Consider the following 19736-nt stretch of genomic DNA (forward strand, 5'->3'; position numbering starts at 1 on the left):
TATTTCATGGCAACACAATCAAAGCTTTCTGGCTTTTGCTGAGGCAAGGACTAAACAGTTTCATCTTCAATCCATCTTTGGATGTGTGCCTGCGTATGACCAAAATCCCTTGAATAAATTGGACTCCTACCTGTAGTGTCAGATAAAAGATAGAGATAATGGGGCTTTCAAGTGCAACACTGTACACAAGTGTGCAGAGAAAATATGTCCTGACTAGGGAATTTTCTGTATTTCTGCAGAAATGCACTTTTCCTTCCTCTTCCGCAAGAACAGAAGGTGCAGAAACCAAATGTGTTCTGTCATAGAGTATGGAATCTCTCCTTTTGATCAAGGTTTGCTTTATTCCAACTGCTTCTAGGCTCCCTGAAGCTCTAGCAATCTCATCTGTTTTAGATGTAGTACCTGCTGCCTTCGTGTTCTCCTCAAGCAGTGGTTGGGATGGTTTTTCTTGGTGGGTGTCCTGTTATATCTGGAGAGCAGAATAACATTGATTCCATTCCTTTTGGGTAATTTGATAAGATGAAAAAGTTCGACTTTATTCTTCCTTTGCTGTCATTCATTGGTATTGCCTGACGTTTTTACTGTATGCTTTATGAATTACTTGGCCAGATTTATGCAAGTTATAAGGTGAATATTTTGCAGCCTTTGTGTAATTGGCTGCTTAGGACCATGTCTCAGAGATAAGTCCAACCTTCTGCTAATGCAAGTCTGGCATGCAAGGTGAACTCACTGGTTTGTTTACTGGTGAGGCTGAAATAAGTAAAAGCTAACATACATTCATGAAAGTGTGCCATTTGGATTGATTTGATCCTTTCTCAGCACAGAACTGTGGACAGTGTTCTATTTTTTTTTTTTTTTTTAAAGGTATCATCAGGAATCTCATTACAGGTTTTTAAAGTCTTGTACTCGCTGTTGGCAGTGTTTACCTGTGAGGTAACTCAACTGACAAAATTGGGCACATGGGTACCAGAGTGAGATTCATCCGAGTTGCTTTTGTCTTGTAACGGTGTAGTGACAAATATCTGCTAAGTTTGTGCTTGTTGCCTTGACCTTGAGGTTCTTACAGCATCAGTCCACGTGGTGATAAAGATTTATATGTGTCTAGGTGCTAGAGGTATTCTGTAAATGGAGTGTTGGCCATTCATGCAAGATGCATTCTCGAAATAACATATCCATGAAATGAAAGACTTTCAGGCTTTTCTGCAACAACATGTACAGGTTCATTGGACACCATCAAGCTGTGTGTTTCCCTAGCAGGAAAAAAAGATCACGTTGCATTATGTACACCCAAAAGCCTGGCACATTTGAGAGTGAATGTGCTGCCTTGCTACAGGCAGAAAAGTAAAGCCATCAGCCGAGATAGCTGAATGGGGAAGATAAATGTTTGTTCTGAGGCTGATAGTTTTCCCACCTAGGTCCATCTGGTTGACCAAGACTGTGGTTAAAGCCGAAATGCAGAACAGTGACCCTTGTACTGATTTCTCAGGTATCTCATGTCTTGAGAGCAGCTTAGTGAAGAAACTTCATTGCAAAGGTAATGTTAAGGAGTGTAACATCCCTATGGGCTTTAGAGTACTTACTTGATTGGTTTTGACTGCCACAGATTTGGCCAGTTTGTCTGCAGTTAGCAGATGGGTTTATATTTGATACATGTTGGGTTTCGTGTGTCATGAGCAAGATTGTTCTTCAGGTTCACTAACTTGATTTTTATGGCTTTGGATGCTAAATTCTGTGAATTACATTTATTTGCCTTGTGTCCTAAATTCAGTGCTCGACTCCAGTGAAAACATGGTGTATTTTGAACCAGCATCAGAATTTTATTCAGACTGTTGGCAGCCAAGTGGAAGTTGGTGTGTATGAAGGGAAACATTGCCAGCAGGACTTTATGGAAGAAACCTGTATGGGATCATTGTATCTGGCTGAACTAGAATGCCCAAAATATGTTATAATTGAGGATTTATTCCTGGAAAGCAAATCATTTCAAAATCCATGAGACTGCACATCAATGCAATAAGTATAAAATGATCCTGTAGGATGAGAAAATATTAAAAAAGTAACATTCTACAGAATTCTTACATAGGATAGAAATTTTTGCTGTGGCACTTGATTTCTGTGACAAGGTCCTGCTGAGGAGGAGGAGTGGGAGAGCTGAGCTGCCCATGGATGTGAAGCTGCCATGCCCATCTGGGGCACCTGGGGGATTGGAGACAAGGATGGTGACTGGGAGAGGTAATGGGCAAAACCTGGACTGGATGATGCCAGATGTTGTAGCAGTTGTGGAGAATTTGTGGTGCAGTGAAGGGACAAGTGGTGGAGAGTAAGTTATTCTTTGTTGGCCTTGAGGTGACACTGTATTGATCTTTGGTGTGGAGAATTATCTTTGTTGATGGAAGTGAAGTTTGTGAAGGTTGTATCTTTAATGTGATGAATATTTATTTTAATCGCGATTATTTAATATGTTTCTCATAGAAGTGAGTGGTGTAAGGTACTGGGGTTAGATGCTGAGGTTTTGGTGGCTGGAATGGCAGAGCCTAGCACTGCTCCGAGTCAGATCAGAAGCAGCTCAAACTGCTCTGCAAGGGACTTGCTGCTGGCCAGAGTTGGTCTATGAGTTATGCTGGAGTGGGCCTCCGAGAGAACGGATTTAAAGAAGGGGAAAGTGCTTTGTAACAGCAGCTGGAAGAAAGGAGTGAGAGATGGGAGAGAAGCAGCCCTGCAGCCACCAAGGTGAGTGCAGGAGGTGCTCCAGGCATGCAGCAGCAGTTCCCTGCAGCCCAGGAGAGACCTGTGAATGGAGCAGGCTGTCCCCTGCAGCCCATGGGGAACATCTGGAACGCGTCTCCCCGTGCAGCTGTGGAGGAACCCGTGGTGCCGCAGGAGACCCACAGGAGCTGTTGCTCTTGGAACTGTGCCGGAGCAGTGCCTGAGGGATGGCCCTATGGTTTGGAGCAGTGTTGGAGCCGTGCTTAGAGAGCTGCAGCCTCTGCATCCCACACAGGATCAGCTGGGGAAGGACATGGGAGCGGCCCACATGGAGCAGGGGAAGGGAGTGACCATGCAGGAGCAGCAGAGATGGAGCATTATGAGTTGCCCACAGCCCCATTCTCCCTTGCCACTTGGGGGGAGAAGGTAGGAGAGGGTGGGTGGAGGAAGGTGTTCTTGTTTGCGTTAGTCTGCTAGCAGTAGGCAGTGCGTTACGTTCACCTCCCTGTACCGAGTCTGTTCTGTCCATGGCAGCAACTGGTGAGGGATCTCCCTGTCCTTAGATCAACCAGTGAGCCTTTTTCATTGTATTTTCTCTCCCTGTTCTTTTGAAGACAAAGAGTAAGAGCAGTGTTGTAGTGTTGATGAGCTGCTTTGTTAAATTACCACTGTTACCTTGTTTTAGCACAAAAAGGTGCAGAAGCATCATTGTCAAGTTTTTCAGTATTATGAAGTATACATATCATATATAGCTACATCCCTTTGTTTTCAAGAACTTGTGGTTCACATCCTGTCATCACTGTAGAATATTTTAGTCCTTCCTTTGTACTGTTGAATGTTCTTTCTCATACAGAAAGAACAGGCTTCTTAATTCTTCAGGCATGATCGTTCTTCTTTCCTTCCACCATCTTCATCACTTGTAGTCATCTTTTTTTCCCTCCTGTGCTGAGCCTTTCAGCTGCATGGTTCTAATCTTAGATGTGTTCTGCACCTTCAGTTCCTGTTATTCATTACTTGCTTAAATTTCCTTCTTTTCTCTCCTCAGTTTGGCAAAAGGGGCAGCAGATCCTTATCACTGCAGTCCAAAAGCCATTCCTTTAGACTTGTTTCAGCATCTTTGGTTTCCTTTTCATAGTTGCTGAGCTTTCAGATGTTCTCCTAAACCTTCCTTTGTCTGCCACAGCCCTTCCTGTGATTTTTTGGAGGAGTGATCTCTGATTTTCACAGGCTTGTTGTGTGTTTTCCTGCAGGTCATTTACTGTCCTGTCCATCTGACCTTTTACTTGCTATCTCAGCAAGGACACCATAGGGAAAGGAGAGAAAGGAAAGTGAATGTGGGGTAAATTGAGGCCAGTTCTTCACAGGTTCTTCTCGTTGTTCATTATCACTTGCTGATAGGACTAAAATGGTAAGGACTAAAAATGATAATTCCAGCTCTTACTCTTGTACTGGCTTTGTTTCAGTCACTTGGGCCACTTCCAAATTCTGCTTGCTACTTTCTCTCTGTACCTGAAAACACTGTAGGAAAACCTCAGTCAGATCCTCTGTTAGTTCCAGTACCCTTGTACCTCTGGCTTCCATCAGCAGCCCTTCTCTGATTCAGAAGGAAGGGCAGATAACATTTCATATCCTTAAAGGGAAAATGGGACACTTTTTTCCATCAGAAAGTTTGTTTCATGACTTGTAATTCCTAACCTGCAGGACAGAGTATGAGAATGTTTGCATCTATTGACTTTTGGAAGTGATACTCCTGGATTTGTGGCTGCATTGATTGACTCTTTAGTGCAAGCATGAGCTTTTGGACTCATGCCTCTTTGTTTTAACCTTTCTCTTGTTGAATTTTAAAAGAAAAGAAAGGAATTAAACACCAAGGAAAACCTTGAAATTTCTGAAAGAAATGTTTAGTGGATGATGCAAAGAAGAATTGTCTCCTGCTTGGTTCTCCTTCAGGGGTTTTCCCTTCCACTTGAGGTCCTGATCCTTGCTTTGAGCTCTGAGGATTGTGTCATGGAAGTGCTGTTGTATTGCTGTACCTCCCAAGCAGGTTATGGCAGCTCCGTGTGTCACTAGCAAAGGGCAGTGCTGAAGAGGAAACACTGGACTGCCTTCTTTACCTCTGAAGCAATTTTACCTGGTGAATTTAGCAATTAAAATACATTGCGTCATGTTAAGTGCTGTGGGAAAATCCTTCTCCTTAGGCATCCCATAAATACCCTATTTTACCTTCTCTCCTTGCTTCTTATAGGAAACTCAATTACTTCAAAGATATCTTTTCACCTTCTCATGAGCATTGCAGATCATTTCCCCTCCCATAAGTTACCTTGGAGCTGTTGTCCAGTACTTCTGCTGCTTTTCCATTCAGCTTTTCTCCAAAAGCCTCTGGAATTTTCCATCTTTGCCTTGCCTCAGTCCCCACTCACCATACATAGCATGCATGTCCCCAGAGGATGCACGTGTACCTCAGAGAAAAAAAAAAAAAAACAGTAAATTATCTCTGCATCCTTCTTAATGATGTTTTTAATATTCATTTGTTATGTCTAATAAAAAAATCAAAACATTAATCACATTTTGGTACTTTTCCAGTCTGTTTTCCTTGCCTTTCCGCTATTAGTCACTTGTGGCATCAGTTCATTAATAGTTCTGTAGACTCACTGAGTGACTACTTAATTTCTTAGGAGTCTGTGATGTAACTTTACGTTTGGGCTGCTTTGATTAAATTGGAATGTCTTTTAAGCTCTGTATCCCTGTGCCAATAGTTTTCATGGCTTCAGCAAATGTCTTAAGAGCTACCTATTACTTCAGGAACCATTTTACAGCATTGGTGGATTGTTTTTTCATTTCCTTGATTAGCTCTCAGCGGGCTGATTCCAGACTAGGATTAAGTCCAGCTATGCAGTTCTGTTGCTCTAGATATTTATCCTAGGTTTGAGGCAGAATTGAAGTAAAAAAGTAAAATGTACAGTCTTTCCCCAGTGTTTTGCTTATTCGTACACTAATACAACAAATGAAATTGTTTATATCCATCTAGGGGTATATTGTGTAGAATGCCAATGTGCCTAAAATATTCAGGTTTAAAAAAAAAATGTAGGCACGGAAAAAATATTTAAAGCCTTGCCATGGAAATGCATGGAAAAGTGGCAGTAGGCAGGCCTGCTGTGTTTCTGAGCTTAGGCTGCTATTCTCAGGTGCCAGGACTAAATAAGATGCAGCTGAGGATTGCAATTTCTTGAAAGCAGTGTACCGCTGTTTAAAACTGACTTTAATCCTTGCAGACCAGTAATGGAGGAGGGAGTTTAAGTGATTATTCCTCCTCTGTCCCATCAACTCCAAGCACCAGCCAGAAGGAGCTACGGATTGATGTTCCTCCCACTGCCAACACACCAACTCCTGTCCGTAAACAGTCCAAGCGCCGATCCAACCTCTTCACGGTGAGTGAGCCAAGGAAGAGACTGTTGCTGTGTTTCTAGTCATGCTCTGTGACCATGGCCTGAACTTCAACCCGCTTGACTTGAGCTGGTCTAATCCAGACAGGAGTGGTGAGATGGATCTGTAGGCTTGAAAACAAAAGCACTTTAGAATGACAATGGGGCTGTTCTCTTTGAGGATGTAAAGCAGTGAAGTCACCATGCTGGGAATTCCAGCGGATGAATTCTGGAGCCTTTGTGTGACTTTGATTATAAGATCTGCCCAGGTTCCCTAGGTTCCCACCTTCAGTGACCGAAGACAAAGCTGGGCCTCTGCTCCTAAACCCTGTCCTTGTTCTGAATAATTCTGCTGGCTCGGGGCTTCCTTGTGAGGTATCCAGTGTTTGTAGAGAGCCGTCAGTGTTTGCCATGGGAATTCTGTGGGGTACTGGAAGGTAGCTGCCCTGTGAGCCTTTGATTACTTCTGTCTTAATTCGCTTTCCCAGAGTTAAAAGGTATGATGGAGATGAAAATGACATTTTATTTTCTTCTTTCCTAGAATATCTGGGTTTTGCTTCATTGGGAGGCAAAAAAGCCAAAAAAACCCCACCAAAACACTTCAACTGTTCCACAGTGATTGACCTTTCTTATGCACAAGTGCTTTGGGAAACAAGAATGAAGCTTTGAGTGATGGTTCCCTTATTTTAGCAGTCTCACTGAAGCTTTGGGATTGTACTGTGCGTGTAATTGTGGTTTTATAATCCGTTTTTTGACACTTCTAACCGTGCTTTCTAACAGACACTCTTGTGCAAGCTCTTTGGCGACTGCAGCTATGCAGGAGTTGCATTTGGCAAGCCGCATTTTCCCTGTTATCATAAAAAGTTTGTATTTTGAATTCCAAAGCTTATGTCCTGTTCACTTCCCAGCATTGGTCGGCTGCTAGCTCATATCCAGGGAAGCACTAGGAGAAATGCTGAAAACTTTCCTCTGTCATCTAAACAAGGTCTGATTCCTCAGCACTCGGCAAGTAAAAAGTTTTGTCCTGGTTTTGGAGTGCTGAGTGACTGACAGCACAGTCTCACAGGTCATATTTGATGTGCCCATCTTGCCAGTGATATTTTGATTTAGATCTTCAGACTCCTAGAAAGGAATACAAATGATGAATTTCCGTGTAGGTAGCTTTAATCCTCCCGAAAAATGCAAGTTGAGTGTCTGATGAGAACTTGTCACGTTTTGACACTGAGGTTTTATAGCCAGCGCGTGTGCATCTCCCTGCTGCTCCCAGGGCTCGTGCTGAGGAGCACTCGTGAGTTATTAACTCCACTAGATGTCAGTGTCATCCTGGAAACCGAGAGCGCAGCCATAAATCTGGGAGCAGAGCCGAGACCGCCAGAGCTCTGTGGGAGCGTGTGCCGACCATTTCCTGCCTCGAGTGTGCATCAGGCGCCGAGAGGGCTGTTCAGATGCTGTTGACATTTGGAAAACTGTGGGTGATTTATATTGGAGTAGGTGTAAATTTGAGAAAGTGAATAAAGAGAAACATACGCATCTGCAGTCGAGGAAGAGGTCTGAGAGGAATATGAAATCAGCTGCGTGTTACAAACAGATTGAACGGACAGGTTTGCAATAACTAACAGCACAGGGAGAACCATCTTGCCTAGCACCAGAGGATGTTAATAGTTGTCTTTATGTCAGATAACTTGGGGAAGAATCAAGTGCTGTGGGAAAAAAAAATAATGTCTTTTCAGAATTAGTTTTGTCTTTCATGTTATGACCATATTGAGTACAGTGTAATCCCTGTCCTGGAGTTTGCTGACCCTGCTCGTAGCACAGGTCTCATGCCATGTCAGCCAAGCTATAATCTGGAATTACCAGACTGAACGAATAGGTGAGATGTCTATAGATAAATAGATGTCCTGTCTGCTAAGAGCAAAACGTGAAACTGAAAATATGTCAGTCAGCTGTGTTTAGTTTGCTGTGCTTATTTCCTGGACTGTTACTTACATATGATTGGTACTGCTTGCATTTGTCTAATTGCAAACTGACCCTTGTTACATACCATGGATAATATGTTTAGCTTCTTCCATGAAGTTCTTCTAGCACTGGAAGAAGATTGGGTTGAGCAGAAAGACGTGATTTTTTTAAAAATCTCTTACGGCTTTTGATTTGGAATAGGACTGAGCATTTTAAACATATTCTTGTTGAAGCACATTATAGGTGGTATCTGATCGTTACGACTTGTCTGGATATTAATATTTTCTGTAAAGCTATCATTGCAATAGGAGACTACCTACTTCGGCTTTAAAATAAAGCAGAAGAGTAAATGTTTTTGTGTTTGCACAGTACAAATAGGGATGATTAAACTATTGTGCAGCACAGGTGAGGATTTACACTTCAGCAGAGCACAGATTGTTACTTCTTGTTGGATTTCTTATGGGCTGAATGAACTTCAGGTACAGCGAGGGGCAGCTCCATTCACATGTCAGTATTACCTGTCTTACATGATTGCAGATTTGCAGTCATGACCTTTTAAAAAGTTAAATAAACCTCCCTAGTTCAGTATATTAGAGATCAGTACTGGTACTTCTTGGGCTGTGGGTGCAGGATTCTGGTTGTGCCCGAGCTCAGCTGCTGTATTTTCCTGGGTTGAAAGCAATCTCATTTCTAGGCTCTGATTTGGGAAAGGTTTAGTGTTGACGTAAGGCTGCATATGACTTCTGCAGCAAAAGGAAAATAGGTCAAATGGCATTCAGGCAGGTTTTGTTTTTGTTTTGTTTTTTGATTCTTTGGGACCTTCTCTGGTTTGCTGTAAAGTTTTAAATAGGATTGCTGAAAGTGTTAATGTGACGTCAAAGAAAATCCTAGCAAATGTTGATTCAGTGTGGTTTAATGTCTGTTTTTTAATTTATACGATCTAAAATGAAATGGATGCATTATAAATGCGAAAGCATGAAAGACTAGGGTACCTCTCTATCTGACTACATGATACAAACAGTGGAGCCTGATTCAATTCTCCCCTTGAAAATTGCGTGTACTCTTATTACGAGCAGCCAGAAAGGATTTGACTAACATCCCTTCCTAGATTTCTATGCTTGAAGCATTTGACAACATTTTGCTTTGAAGCATTTCCCTGCTATGCGCAGTGTTCTTTTCTGCTGCAGTCACTTTTCTGGAAGAGAAGATGTGATGATTTAAAAATAAATAAATGAGTGCATAGTATTTAGATTGCTTTTCAGAGACGGGATCCTTTCTTTTAAAACAAGACAAAAAGAAACATTCAAGTTGACAACTTCCCTCCCAAGGATTTGGCTACCTTCATTGAGTTCCTTTAAAATGTCACTTAGGGCCGCTTTGCGCCATTGAAGTATTGTTTTGTGTTTTATTATTGGGAAGTGGCACTTTCAGATTCAGAAATCTGTCTTGAAGGAAGAGGAACAATAGTGATCTTGAACATTGGATTTCATCCCTCCCACTTGTTTTGCTTTCTTTCATTTATTCTTTGTTTAATTCCCTGCCATGTCATTCCATTGCCCCTAACCATAGTAACTAGTGATAGGAGCCTGCTCCTGGCAGAGCCGGGAAAAGCACAGCCTCCCCGCTGGGTAAATGTGGTGCTTAGGATGCTGTTACTTGAAGTCTTCCTACCCGGGCTTTTTTCCCTCCCCTTCCCTCCTTCCCCTCGCCCCCTAAAGCAATGCTTGGGGCATTTTCTTCCTTCCATCCCTCCGCCTGCTCGGTGGGGGAATACGGAAAATGGGTATTAAGTCCCGATGTCATTGCCTTTCAGTCATCCCTTTATGCCAAAAATCAAACTCAGTGTCTTGTATTGCTCTGGTTTTCATTAGCTTTCCATTGTGGCACTGGACACCGCAAATTCATTTGTTTCATACATCATCTGTGATTTGAAAAGCACATGAAAATGTTTTCCCGTTTTCAATATTGTGTGAGTAATGTTCCTATTGAAAAGTAATGGAGTGAAGTTGTCACTTGTCAGATCAGTTATTAAGGAGGATGACTTTCAGCTCTTCCTTTCTTTTTTTCTTTCTTTTTTTTTTTAAATAAAATAAATCTGTCAAAATGAATATACTTGTGTGTTCTTTCACAGTAATCGACCAGAATCTGAATGACTTCTTAAAACTCCTGTAGTCACGAAGGAAGCTCTGTGAGCTCACTCCATAGGGCAGTTCTCCTTAGAGAAAGCCAGGTCAAGTTTTAAACATTGATTTAATTTTTCTCTTGTTGGTTTTTCTTTTCTCTATTCAGAAGAATGTTTTTCAACCTCAGCGGGCACCTATTCTTGAAATTCCAACTTCCTCAGCGTGGAAAAGTAGGAGAAGAAGAGCTGTGAATTGGCATGATCAAAGAACAAAGTTAAATGAATACAATCAGAGAGAGATAGTGTCATAAAATCATGGTCTCAGATAGTTGTTGATATTTCTAAAAACTTACAGATATTAGTTAATAATATTACCTATCTGTGTATATATTTATGTATATATGTCAGATTTTCTCAATGAGAAGCTGCAGCCTTCTTCAGGTAGCACTGTAAACTTCTGCAGTGTCATCTGCTGGCTCTTCAGGCAGCGAGGCTGGAACTCTTTGAAACCCAAATCCCATTTCAAACAAGTGGAAGGCTGAAAATTGGAAATGGTAATTAGGTATTCAAATTCATTAAAATGGGACTGTCGTGTACTTTTGTAGGTTTTCCCCCTCTTGCTTTCAGTATGTTTACGTGTCAAAATACATCTTTCAGTCGCTTTAAAAAAAAAATAATAACACCAACTTTCTTTTTGCTCTGCAGTCTCGAAAAGGGAGCGACCCAGACAAAGAGAAGAAGGTCCTGGAGAGCAGAACGGACAGCATCGGGAGCGGCCGTGCGATCCCAATTAAGCAGGTATGCAACCAGCTTTCTGCTTGCCGCGCTTGGAGATGCACCTCGGGTCTGCAGCGCTGCGAGGCCGGCCGCGCTCCAAGGTTTGTTTGATGTGCTCCAGTGATGAATGTGGAAGTCACTCACTTGACATCAATTAGGAGAGGTTCCTATGTGTATTAAAATAGGATCATTAGAATAAGAAGAGGGAAAATGTGACAACAGGCCTAATGAAGTGCAGTCTGCCGGCCTGCATATGGAGCGCGTTTCTCGGCTGCGCTGGCTTCAAAGGCTGCCTTTGTAGAGCCGGCTTTGATTGGGCTGTGCACTGCCCATTTGACGGGGGGAAATCAGCGTGCTGCACAAGAGCCCCTTGTGATGGCAGGAATAGCCTGATGTGGCCCTAATTTGCTATCGCAGACGGACATCTGAACACAGTTTCAGGCTGGTTTGTAACAACAAGGCAATTAGTTGTGATAATCATAGCCGGTGTGTCAGCTGTGCACTCTTGTTTGTAATTTGCTAATGAAGGAATTGTAACTTTGATTAGGTTCAGTTTCATTTAGACCTTATTATATAAGAGAACATTTACAGCTGTAATGTGTGGCCTTAATTAAACTTCCTCATTACACAACAGGACTTGAATTCACGGATTTGTTTTGGTCTGTTTTACTAGCCTAGATGCACTTTCATTAGCCCGGAAACCGAATGCTGAATTGTAGCTCTGAACGCACTTTGAAAGGCAAAAGCAATACTGGAATCTAATGCAAAGTGTTTGGGTAAATGAGATCATTTACTTTTCCAAATTAAATTACGCTGAATGCACGCAGTTAAAGAACACTGCGCTAAGCGTTTGCATGGGATGCTGTACAAATGGTTTCTGCAGTAGTGTTTGCAAGTATTTGCTTTCCTGCGAGCTACCGTGCTGCAGGCAGCACCAGTGCCAAGTGAAGCAGCTTATTTTCTTCCCACGCAGTTCTCTTCCAGTTTCCTTTGGTTTCCTTTCCAAATTCTCCCTTCCCTCTTCCCATGTGCTTCCAAGCCTTACCTAGGCTCCCGGCTCAGCTTGTTGAGGAGTCCCCCATCCCCTGTTTGGTGCTGCTGTTGTGGAGGTTCTTTGTATTTTGTTTTATGCTGGGGGTGAGGAAGAGGGGAGATGGCTTTGTACTCGTGCTTGTAGTGATTTCCTTTCTCAAAGCAGTTAGACTTGTTGGGGCCATTGGGCCACAGAAGCCTAGTCGTGTCTGTGAATCTTTAGAAGACAAATTTTAATCAAACACAGCAGTGTGACACCAGATAAGCTCCGTGTTTGGCTCAGTGTTCAGAGGAGGAGATTGCAGGCACCTGAAACAAGGTACATTTTTTTTCTCCAGCTTTTGTGTGCTATGAGATGGGTTAGACCGATTGGATTCTTTCGGGTAATGCTAATTAAACAAAACAGACTGCAAGTGCAGCTGAGAATAAAAAATGCACTGGAAAACATACTTTTCCCAGTGTTTCTTTGAGGAGTACGTACTCTTCTTTTCTAAAATGGCTCTGCGTGAAATTAATTTGTGTAAAAATACACATTTAGGGCAGGTGAGATAAGCATCTAAAGTGTGATCACGCTACAACACAATTAAGACATCCTCTACAATCACTTTGAATTTCTGTATTGAAAATTTCATCCTCCTACCCCTGCTTTATTTGTGGAATAAAAGAACGTGAAGCAGGGGGAAAAACAAAACTTTTTTTTATTAGAAACAAAGAATTTCTAGAGGAAACGGAAATGTGTATGTGTACTGACAGTGTTGAATGGCATTTGAAATATACATATTAGTTTGAAGTGGCTTTTGATTACAAATTATACTGTTCTGAGTTAGTGTACATCTTTCACCATCAGACAAGACTCTAACATGAGGCACTGGGGAAGTTTTCTCCTATCCACTATTCAGATAGCTCTTACTTAGAGGTGGTGATGACTTACATTGCTGATCTGACTGTTATTGGTATGTTCTATACATTGCTGATCTGACTGTTATTGGTATGTTCTACAGGTGTGAGATATTTGGAGATCTCTCTGAGGAAGTAGAAATTCCTGCTAGAAAAGGTGATCTCTGTTGCATTTAATGCATTAACCGTGAATAAGACAGAAGGATGTGAAAAGGAGTGTTCAGACCTAAAAACTTCAGTAATATGTCATGCTACTGTGCTGCTTTCAATGAGAAACCCCTTCCATCAGGATGTTTCGGTGACAAATGGTCAGTGAATAGAAAGAGAAATCTCCTTTCAGGAAGCTGAATGCAGATTGTAGTATTCACAGAGTTGCTGTGGAAAAGCTTTCTTATTATATTCTTAAAAGAGTCTTTTTAATCTTTGTCCCCGTGTTTTCCAGTCTTTCCTCCCGTTAGCCCAAAAGTCACATTGCTGCACCATCCCATGCTGCAATTACGAGTCGCCTCCAGTTACATTAAACATCCCACGACTTCTTGAAGCTGCTCTTGAGAAAGGTGCCTTTGCCAGCTTCGTGCACATACCCTCATCTTCCAAGGGAGGCAATGACCAGACCTTCTTAATCCCACTGTCGGTACTTTGTTTTTCCCTTTGGAGGTGCTTTGGGTTTGTGCATGGCAGTAATACTTCAGAGCTGCTGGCGATGCGCCTCTGGTGTAGGCAGTAAGTCTGAGCTTGCACTTGCAGCTTGGTGCTTCTCTTCTGTTGATTGAGCTTGTTAGCACGTTTAAATAATTATTTTTTAAAAACCCATAGGAAGGTTCAGGTTGAAATCTAGATACAGAGCGTCTCGTGTTCCTTGGTACTTGAAAAAATTATTCAAGAACAGCTAATAGAGAAGTCTTACTGTTGAAATGGTGAACTCAGAGGCTTAGTTATCTGATAGATTTTGTGCTGCCTCACTGTAGGTTCTTCTTATCTACCCAGGGTGTCCCAGAAATCAGAAACAATGTCTCCCAACTTGAAGGAAAGTTAATTGGAGATTGGAGATGTTCTCTTTTCAAGAAAAAAAAATGAAAACTCATCTGAATTCAAGGAGTATGCAGAGGTGGAGGGCAGGAACTGGTATTGGGCAGGTGTGTTTCTGTGCCTCTTCCAGTCCGAAGAAGCAGAGCTGCACCTGCTCCTTCTTTCCTCTTATGGACCCCTGAGTTCCTGAGGGCCTGGGGGAAGTAGGCACAGTTATAAATGGAGTATGCTTCCTTGCAAGGGAACACCTCACTCCTTCCTGACTTTAATTTAAAGCAATCAAGTTGAAAAGAGCTAATTTTCTTATTTTGTCTTTTTTTTTTCCTTGAGTGCTATAACTTCCCTAGGCTGCTAAACATGGTTTTATTCAGCTAAGCCATTTAAAACTGTTTTGAAGAACCTTACAGTTTCTCAGCAGAAACCCAAAATGTAAGCAACAGAAAGTTGGTGTGTTGTCAAAACGTGAACGGTAGCTTTTTGCAAAGCTACTCTAAGGTGAATTACATTTAGGAAGGTCAGTTTAAGGGAGAAATAAAAGGAAACCGCTCAAAAGTGCGAGGCTGGGTTTTGCTTACTTGGCAGCATCAACGTGCCATCCAGTCTATGCTCCCAGCATCCTTGGAGGACTTTGGATGTGCCATAACTTTCCAAAAAGAATACTGAGATTGCGTTTAACACCTTTTGTGTTACGGAGAAAATTAGACTGAATGGTTTCCTCGATATGAAATATCCCCTGCTCAAAACCACATGGGCTGAAAATGAAGACTGGTATCTGATAGCCTGAGTTGAATGTTCTGAAGTGTGTGTTAGGCTCTGTTTCAGAGTGGCATACTTTCCAGCATGTTGGGGTTTTTGCAGCATTTTGGGAAGATTACTTTGTTTTCTACAGTCTTGCAGTAGAGCATATTCAAATAATAATAATAAAAAAAAAAATGACAACAAGAGAAATAAAAGCAAGAAGCTCAGCTCAGCGGTGAGTGGGCTTGTCATGTATTAATTTTTCATTGCTGTGGAGAATTGTACATACATAATCACTTGATTGCAGTGGGAGTTAGCGAGCTCCTATGGTGTCATTTGCATAAATCTTGTTAAGTCAATGGCAGTTAATGAAGTACAAATGAGCCTGGAGAAGGTGACATGCAAATCGTGGGTGGCAGATGGGAGGTCTGTTTTTGGGATGGCAGCTGTGTGCTTTTTCTTTTTTTTTTTTTTCCTCCTCTCCCCCCTCCCTCCCAGACTGGAGTGTAAATAAATACGCAGGAGCTTGCCTTGACTTTCTGCTTCGAGATTCTCATCTTTGGCATTTGCACTTACCACAGATGCCCATGTTATTGTATAGCTGAACTATATAACCTTGACTGCTCTTTTACCAAAAGCCATCTCACCGAAGCTTTGATGGGGTTTGCATTTTGACGGGTTACCCAAGCCCTGCTCACAGTGAGCAGTGCTGTGCTTCTTGTGCCCCCGGATTCCAGTGCAGCTCCCGGATACATCATTTAGGGACAGCAAACATGAAACCCTGGCTTGAGAAGAAGTGTTCTCATGTTTAATATTAGCTGATGGCATAGCGAAAAACTTGCCATCCATGACTTGCAAAGGTGAACTTCAAAATCCATTCACTTCTCTGTTTGCAAACGGCTGTATTAATGGAGAAAGCTGAATATCTTATTCAGTCTTTACTTTTAGGTGATATTTCAGATGACCTTCTTTGCCCACTAGCATGGCACATTTAAATAATTAAAAGTAATCCTTGAATGAAACGAAGCATTTTATCTTTTTTACTCCGAAGTAAAGGTGGTAAACATTTTTAGGGCTGAGATAGCTGTGGGGCTCTGTCAGCAAACTGGGTGGGAGTTCTGCTTTTAGGAAGAAGAGCTTAGTTCCTGGGTACATGCGTGGCACTTTTGTCCTTAAGATGAGCATGGAGAAAACCAGAACTTCGTGTTTTATAAAAGGTCACGGTAAACTTGGGAAAAATAACGTTAAAATGCTTTCAACAAATGTCAGAGTTTGTATAAAAAATGTCACCGGTCCCATAATGTCTGCAGTATTTGAGGTGTTGTGTTTTGCAATCCCTTATCAGCAATTCTGTCAAGTGACTTTTAAGTCAAGTTGTGTACTCCCAAGAATTTCGTTTGAAACCTGGCCATTATATTGTCAATTTTCAGTGCTTTCACGTGTGTCCTTGTCTTAGAGTGTCACTGAAGCAACGTTCCAAACATTTCCTAACCAGGGAAAAAATCCGTGTTATTTCTAAGATGTTCATAGAAAAGCCATGGTACGGAATTTGTGTTTAATTCAGGTATTTGCTAGTGAACTCCCCTAGATTATCTGTGTACTACTCCACGGAAAGAGTCTTGGGGAAACCAGGCAATGCTTCATAGGTGTCTGGAGAGAAACTTTGCTGGTAAACTCCAGGAGCTTGCCTCCTGCAACCCACCAAGCACAAGTCCTGTGGTGAGTGAGTGGCACAGAGGCAGGCGGGGGGCAACTTCTTGTCACTCTTCCTTAGGCATGTTCAGGCTTAGGCAGCGTGTTTGCATTTCCTTCTGTGTTTCTTATCACTGAATCTCCAGTTACCAGTTTATAACCTTTTAGCTCAGATAGGTGGGACAAACACCTTTATTCCTTATGATTCTCATTCCCTTGAGGATGGGATTTTTGCCTAGTGTGATTTTTCTGATCTCCTGCCTGTCTACTGCTCTGTGCCCCTCAGCTCCCTTCTTTTCCCCTCTTCAGTGCTGTCTCAGTCCTGCTGTCTCCTCTCGATTACTATTTTTCCCCTTCCTAACCTCATTTTCCTTTAAGCTTTAGCTCTAGATGGGACATTTCTGCATACAGTCAAGCACGCATGTTTTTTCTGCAGAATAACAGTGCTTCAGTCCTTCATTTTGGCAAGTCTGGTAGTGACTTTGAAATAGGACTTGAGAAGTGACGGTGTGCCACATCCAGTCAGTCAAACTGATTTGCTTAATCCTTCTCACTAGCCGAAGAGCCCCGCAGTGCTGCAGGCAAGTGTCAGACCTGAGAGCCACCATCGACATGAACAACAAATGCTTTTTGCAGCGGGTTTTGTAAATGTAAATGTTTACTTTGAATCGACCAAAAGAGAGTACAAATAAGCAACCTTCTTAGTGTCTCGTCCTGCTTAATTCATCTGACTTGACAGGGTGAAGAAAGCTGGTATAGTGAGAGCTGGGTGCTCCCCACTGCGGCAGCTTGCATGTTAGCAGACCTGGGCTGGTGTTGAGCACCACAGCTCATCCTATTGCTCTTCCATCTGCACGCAGCATCAAGCTCTGTTCTGGAGTAATGCATTTCAAAAGAAAGCCGGCAGCAGATGTCTGGAGGACCCGTGCACCTCCAGGACTTACTTGCTTTAAATGGCACACGTGTCCTCGGTAACCTGACCTGCTGCACAGCCGCTGCCTGCAGCCTGAGCTCATGGCTCCTTCACACAGAGCCCCAGGGCACTGCCGTGTGCTGCTGCTCTGTTCTCTGCCCCAGAGGGCTTACCAGGTTCCTGGAGGCTTCTGAAGAGCTCTTTGCCATCCAGGATTGGTGGCTCTGGAGGGTGGCTTTCCAAAATTCATAAATGACATGACTGACAAGGCACTGGCAAATGGCAGACTTTCATTTATTTATATCTACCGTGAGGTGTAATTTACCCTGTCACACTTGTGTCTAATCACAGTAATCAGGATCCAGATACGCTTGTACAAACACAAGAGTATGGGTGTTAGCCAAATACTCTTAGTGCTGAAATCTTCTGTGTAATTCCTCTGCAATTGTTTATAATCAGAACATACACATTTTTGCCGTGTTTTTAATTAGTTGATTACTAGTTATAAAATGTTTTTTGCTCACTATGGTTCTGTAAATTGTTAACTGGTAGCTACCAGTATAATTAAATATTTCAGAACACTTGGCTGTGGTTGCATTGAACTGTGAAGAAATAATGTTATATAGCCAATCAAAAAGAGATACTTGTAAACTCATTTAAAGCGTCAGAGTGTGTTAGGACTATCATGGTGATGCTTATTGCAGGAGAAATTAAAGATACAGTTTTGTGCTAAGAGGCAATACAGAAATTAGTTCCTGAATTAGTTGTTAATTGATTTGGTAATTCCCTCGGGTCTGCATGCTCTTTTTTCCTTTTTCATTGTTGCATTCAGTTAACAGTGACTATTCCCAGTGCACTTGAAATATTTTTTCCAATTAGATCAAATGTGCCCTTACGTCAGAAGAAGAGCTCCAGCTTTGCATTCACCTGCTCGGAACAGCATTTCGTTTGATTGTGAAAGCTGTTTTATTGTGCTGGTGGTAGTTTCCAGATAATGTCCCAAGAAAAGCAGTAGAGCTGACTATGTGGAATGAAATAACGCATAAAGGTTCCTGGATTTCTTTTAGAATGAAGGTCCTGTCATTAATTATTATTTTTTCTTCAATTTTCTTTGATTACCTCAGTTGCAATGGATTTGTCACCTGTAAAGCCCAAGACCTGCTATATTGTTGGTATCCTCAGTGAATCTGTGCAGACCAGCTCAGTGCACTGCTCTGTTGGAAACCCAACACAACCCTCAAAGCTCTGAGCGTTAAACCCTCCCTGCCTGAAGTTAAGGTTCCTACTTTTGTCAATCCAGGGGAATTTAGCCCCATTGGGCCCTTAGCCAAAGGAGGCATGCAGAGGTAGGAACCCCAGCACCCCTCATATTGGGACAGTTTCTCTCTTCCCACCACCAAGTCCGACTGAGGCACCTACTTCTTCCCGCTGCCTGGATTCTACTGTTTTCCCTTCATGAGTTGTCCAAAGGTTGCAGAAGAAAGCTGGGATTTGGGTGTTTTTGTTATGAGGACTGAATTTCTTCAATGTTTCTTTTAATTGATGCCCGCCTAGTATTTAAGAAGCCCTACAATGCAAGTTTTCTGTCTCTCATCCTATGAATTGCTCTTGTGATAGCTCTTGCTCCCTGCAGAATTGTAGTGGCAGTCTGAAGCATGCAAAGACAAAGTGAGCAGCATACAGTTGCTCTGCATGTGTAGTTAAAGTCCTTATTTTATCAGTTTCCAATTAATGTTTGGTAGGGGTTGAGGTGATGTTCGAGAGTGATGGAGGCCTTACAGTAATATTATTTTCCTAAAATTGAATTCTATAGTGATGTGCATATTGCTTTTATACCTCTAAGGATCTATAAATGAGACATTATTAATACAGTTTTTAGAGAAATTATCTTCCTATCAATGTTTTAACTGCCTCTCACCCTAAGAAGCTACAAATGAAGTCAGTGGGAGCCTCGTGGATTTTCCTAACAGAATCAAGCTGTGGTAGAGAGGCACTGACTTACCCATTACTTTTCCCAGCTTACAAATCTGTCTTTATGGTACATTACATTATAAACATAATTACTCAATGTACTTAATAAAGAATTACCGTTTATCACTGTCACTTATGGCAATGGACACAATTTCAAAGGTAATATTCCACTTAAATGACCAAACTTCAAAAAGTGAGCAAAAGTAAGGCAAGGCTAAGAAGAAAAGTCACAAACAACTTAAGGAAGAAGTAGGACTGCATGCCTGCAAAAGGAAAACCAAGCAGTCTGCCGTGCAGAACTTTGGAGAATTTAATCCACTTGGTCTTCTGTGTGCGTTGTATTGCAAAACCTGTGCACGTTGGAAGCAAGAGCAGAACATGGTGGAGAGGTGTCAGAATGCTTTGGAGGAGAGGAGGAGGGAATGATCGAAAGCAATATAGGTATAAAAGAGAACATCAATAAAGAAAGCCATAATACGACTTT

The 19736-nt window shown here is 42.0% G+C and overlaps 1 protein-coding gene across 6 annotated transcripts in view; it reads left to right on the forward strand.

The window, feature by feature from the left end:
• Positions 1-19736, forward strand: part of AGAP1 (ArfGAP with GTPase domain, ankyrin repeat and PH domain 1) — a 290613-nt gene that overhangs the window by 123206 nt on the left and 147671 nt on the right. For 5 of the 6 annotated variants that reach the window (XM_010713235.3, XM_010713236.3, XM_019616860.2 and 2 more), the window contains exons 8-9: positions 5976-6131; positions 10909-11001. In XM_010713235.3, the coding sequence (XP_010711537.1) occupies positions 5976-6131; positions 10909-11001 (249 nt within the window). The remainder of the gene's footprint in view (positions 1-5975; positions 6132-10908; positions 11002-19736) is intronic. The other variant, XM_010713237.3, reaches the window with a different exon arrangement.

This window comes from Meleagris gallopavo, chromosome 7 (assembly GCF_000146605.3).
Source record: "Meleagris gallopavo isolate NT-WF06-2002-E0010 breed Aviagen turkey brand Nicholas breeding stock chromosome 7, Turkey_5.1, whole genome shotgun sequence".
Lineage (NCBI taxonomy): Eukaryota > Metazoa > Chordata > Aves > Galliformes > Phasianidae > Meleagris > Meleagris gallopavo.